This window comes from Ips typographus, linkage group LG2 (genome assembly GCF_016097725.1).
Source record: "Ips typographus isolate SLU linkage group LG2, UJ_Ityp_2.0, whole genome shotgun sequence".
In the NCBI taxonomy this organism is placed as follows: Eukaryota; Metazoa; Arthropoda; class Insecta; order Coleoptera; family Curculionidae; genus Ips; species Ips typographus.
The window spans coordinates 8,020,271-8,024,889 of NC_138423.1; the positions used below are offsets into that span (position 1 = coordinate 8,020,271).

General features: G+C 31.4%; 1 protein-coding gene across 1 annotated transcript; it reads left to right on the top strand.

Moving 5' to 3' along the window:
- The first annotated feature begins 1,447 nt into the window (after window positions 1-1,447).
- On the top strand, window positions 1,448-2,429 carry LOC145724810 (uncharacterized). The gene is made up of 2 exons (XM_081973248.1): window positions 1,448-1,603; window positions 1,664-2,429. Exons 1-2 carry the CDS (start codon window positions 1,574-1,576, stop codon window positions 2,042-2,044), a joined length of 411 nt encoding a protein of 136 aa, XP_081829374.1. The 5' UTR covers window positions 1,448-1,573; the 3' UTR covers window positions 2,045-2,429.
- Window positions 2,430-4,619: the final 2,190 nt, after the last annotated feature.

Here is a 4,619-nt window from a genome sequence, read left to right on the forward strand (position 1 = left end):
GAATCGCATAAACGTGGCCACAACTGACAGAGCGTTAGTTTCAAATTTAACCGTTTTTCTTTTTTTTTTTGAACACCGTATATATGTTTAATTTTATTGCTATTAGCACGAGGTGAAACAGCAGTTTAAGACGAATATTTTAATATTTTTACAGTCACTGAAATCTCAAAAATGGCCGAGATACAGAATTTTGAAAATTTGGATACAATTTCCTAAAAAAGTCGAATATCTCGAAAACGGTTAAAATTACGGAAATTTTGCAGGAGACCAAAAAGGTTCAGACTGACTTTTTGCGACAAATACACTACGTTTGCACCCATCTAGACCCAAATAAACCAGATCATAACTGGCAGAGCATTAGTTTCAAATTTAACTGTTTTTCTTTTGTTTTTTGAATACTTTGTCATCTCAAAAACTGTTAGAGTTACGGAAATTTTGCATGAGACCAACAATTTTTAGAATGACTTTTTTCACACAGTGGACTAGGTTTACACTCACTTAGGAATCGCATAAACGTGGCCACAACTGACAGAGCGTTAGTTTCAAATTTAACCGTTTTTCTTTTTTTTTTTGAACACCGCATATATGTTTAATTTTATTGCTATTAGCACGAGGTGAAACAGTAGTTTAAGACGAATATTTTGATATTTTTACAGTCACTGAAATCTCAAAAATGGCCGAGATACAGAATTTTGAAAATTTGGATACAATTTCCTAAAAAAGTCGAATATCTCGAAAACGGTTAAAGTTACGGAAATTTTGGAAAAACCCAAAATATTCAAAAGATTTTCCTGTGCTCAGTGGATTAGGTTTACACCTACACAGATGCGGTCACAACTGGCAGAGTAAGTTTCTAACTTGACTGTTTTTCTTTTTCTTTTTGGACACTTTGTATAAGTGCAGTCGTGTTGCGGTTGGCACGAGGTAAAAGGGTACTTTATGACAGACATTTTGAGCTTTTTATACCCGCTGATGCCTCAAAAATGTCGGAGATACAAGATTTTCAAAATTTTGATAAAAAAAAAGTATAAAATGTCGAATATCTCGGGTACGGTTACCAAAAATGGTCAGAATGACTTTCTGTACCCAATGGACTAGGTTTGCAGTCACTATTTTGAAAATGGTTTAGGTGATTTGTTTCCATTGACTTCTGTGTATTTCGTATGATATTGTACCATTTTTACAGCAATCAATGCATTTACATTGTATTTTTAGCTACTGTCGTAGGTAAAGTAGTTTGATTAACACCGCAAATAGGTACTTATTAGAATAAGTACACATTGTGAAGTAAACATCCGTGTGTAAAGCTGGTCAATAAACCAATAAAATTAACTTTTTTAGGAAAACAATACAATTAATCCCATTGCAATAAAATTCGCGAAAATCCTCCGCTAAAAAGTCAAATTAGCACCTTGAATTTCGAGAAAACTTCCTTACAGAGAAATTATTAAGGTACACTATTAGCACCATCTTGCTATAATTTCCTATAAATACCTTAACATCCAAGCAAATCCAATCAGTGTCACATCAGACCCTTTAGTGTTTACAAGTGCATAACTAAAATTATACTATTATGGAATTTGGTTTTACTCTGAAGATTTCTGTAAGTATAACAAAATGTTAAACTTATATTGTTTATTACTGTTGGTGTTTGTTTCTGTAGGTTTGTTTGACAGTTTTGTTAGCAAACACTGTTAAAAGTTTACCGGTAACCACAACTCCAAATACTACAGAAACTGTATCAGTGAAATTCATTCCAGTGGAAGTTCCTAACAACGCTAAGCAAGAAACAGCCAACAACCAATCTTCATCGTCAGAAGATAGTGTTTTAGTGCCTTTGTCTGTCTTATCCAATCTGTCTTTAAGTGATTCATCAAAATCGTCACACAAAATATGGAAAAGACAAACACGTTCTTACCCTTTCTACAGGCCTGTATTTCGATACAGCAGATTTAGTGCTGGTAGAAGAAGAATCGGTGGTTCATCTTATGGAAACGCTGTAGGCTATTTGAACGACAGAGATTATTTTCCCACAGTGGCTTAAATTTAAAATCTGCGTCAATGAGGTGTGAAAAACGGAGAAAAAATATTTTTTTAATGTACTGTTTATGACTGGTTAATTTATGTTTGCGCTAAATTTGAGGTGTTAATTTTATATTAAATAGTTTTAAAAATAAGTGTATTAAAAGTTGTTTTAACTGTTGCTCGAAAATGATTGTGATAAACAGACCATTGCTTATAGTATCTTTCAGACTAAGATAGGTGATTTATAGTATATGCACAATTTGTCTGAAGTTTGATGTGATTTCTGTCTGTATTTATTATTTTTAACTAGGGTAATTGCACCAAGCACACGCAAATTTTTTACTTGAGATTACTAATCTTAGGATGTTAGTTACTTACTTTATAAATAAATGATTTTAATAATTCACACGTATTTTTTTCTGCGATAGCTATTGCGACGCACTTTTTTAAAGTAGCCTTCATGGTTATGCTTTCAAAGCTCATAAATAAGTGAAATTTACCTTATCAAGTGAGTGGAAAAGCACTGAAATTAATAAAAAATAATATTTTTGTTATTTGGACATAAATTAAAAAGTAGCTTCCGCATTTAGTGGAAATTAAATAAAATTAATTCTATGTACAACTACAACATGCTCTGTCAGATATTTGACAAATTTAACACTATTTCAAAAGTTTTATCTTGAATTGTTTGATTGTTGTCAGTTAAAATGGATACAAATAATAATTATTACTCTAGTACCGCTATTATAAATTTATTCATAATGTATAGAAGAGTATACGGGGCAGAAAATTTAATAAAACTTATGCAAACTCAATGCTGATTAATAAAAGGAAATTTAAACGAATCAATTTTGGATTTAGTGGTTCCACAAAATTTAGAAAACCTAATGGAGAAAATGAATATATGAAAGTTCTCAAGACGATTAACAAGCAGTGTTGCCGGTAAAATAATCAGTCAAAAAAGGGTAGATAACGGTAGATCAAAACAAATTTTATTAGTTTATTAAATATATTTTATTTTATTTTATATATATAAATATTTTATAATTTTAATCATTGATTCTTGCTATAAATATAAAAACCGTACTTCAAAAATACAGATGATTTTATCTTTTTTGGTTTTTCGTATAAGTTTTGACATTAACAGATATCACATGGTTTTAAACGATTATTTAGCTAGCCAGTCACGTGACCATTGTCAAAATCATAAATCTCAAAAACACTCTTTATATCGAATACAGCAAGAAAACTTTTCTAAGCCCTGATTTTTGCAACTTTTGAGCACAGTTTAACAGTTTTGACGTTAGTGGCAGTTGTCACGTGACTGTAGAACACTATTTAGCGAGACGGTCACCTGACTATTGTCAAAATAATAGTAATAAATCTCAAAAACACATTTTATATCAAATACTACAAGAAAACATTTCTAAACCCTGATTTTTAAAACTTTAAAACATATTTTAACAGTTTTGACGTTAGTGACAGTTGTCACGTGATTGTAGAACACTATTCAGCTAGACGGTCACGTGACTATTGTCAAAATAACAGTAATAAATCTCAAAAACAGATTTTATATAAAATACTTCAAGAAAACGTTTCTAAACCCTGATTTTTGCAACTTGAGAGCATAGTTTGACTGTTTTGACGTTAGTGACAGTTGTCACGTGATTGTAGAACACTATTTAGCTAGACGGTGATGTAACAATTGTCAAACTAACCTGTGATAAATCTCAAAAACACATTTTATATCAAATATACTACAAGAAAACGTTTCTAAACCCTGATTTTTGAAACTTTAGAGGATAGTTTGACTGTTTTGATATTAGTGACAGTTGTCGCGTGACTGTAGAACACTATTTAGCTAGACGGTCACGTGACAACTGTCAAAATAACTGTCATAATTCTCAGAAAAACGTTTTATATCAAATACTGCAAGAGAACGTTTCTAAATTCTTATTTTTATAACTTTAGAGCATAGTTTGACAGTTCTGATGTTAGTAACAGTTTTCACGTGATTGTAGAACACTATTTTGCTAGACGGTGACGTGACAGTTGTCAAAATAACTGCCATAATTCTCAGAAACTCGTTTTTTATCAAATACTGCAAGAAAACTTTTCTAAATCCTGATTTTTAAAACTTTAGAGCATAGTTTGACAGTTTTGATGTTAGTGACAGTTGTCACGTGATTGTAGAACACTATTTAGCTAGACGGTCACGTGACAATTATCAAAATAACTGCCATAATTCTCAGAAACCCGTTTTATATCAAATACTGCAAGAAAACGTTTCTAAACCCTGATTTTTGCAACTTGAGAGCATAATTTGACAGTTTTGAGGTTAGTGACAGTTGTCACGTGATTATGGAACACTTTTTAGCTAGACGGTCACGTGACTATTGCCAAAATAACAGTAATAAATCCCAAAAAATCGTTTTGTATGCAATACTGCAAGAAAATATTTCTAAACCCTGATTTTTGCAACTTTAGAACATAGTTTGACAGTTTTAACGTTAGTGGTAGTTGTCACGTGATTGTAGAACACTATTTAACTAGACGCTGAAGTGACAATTGTCTAGATAACTGTCATAAATTTT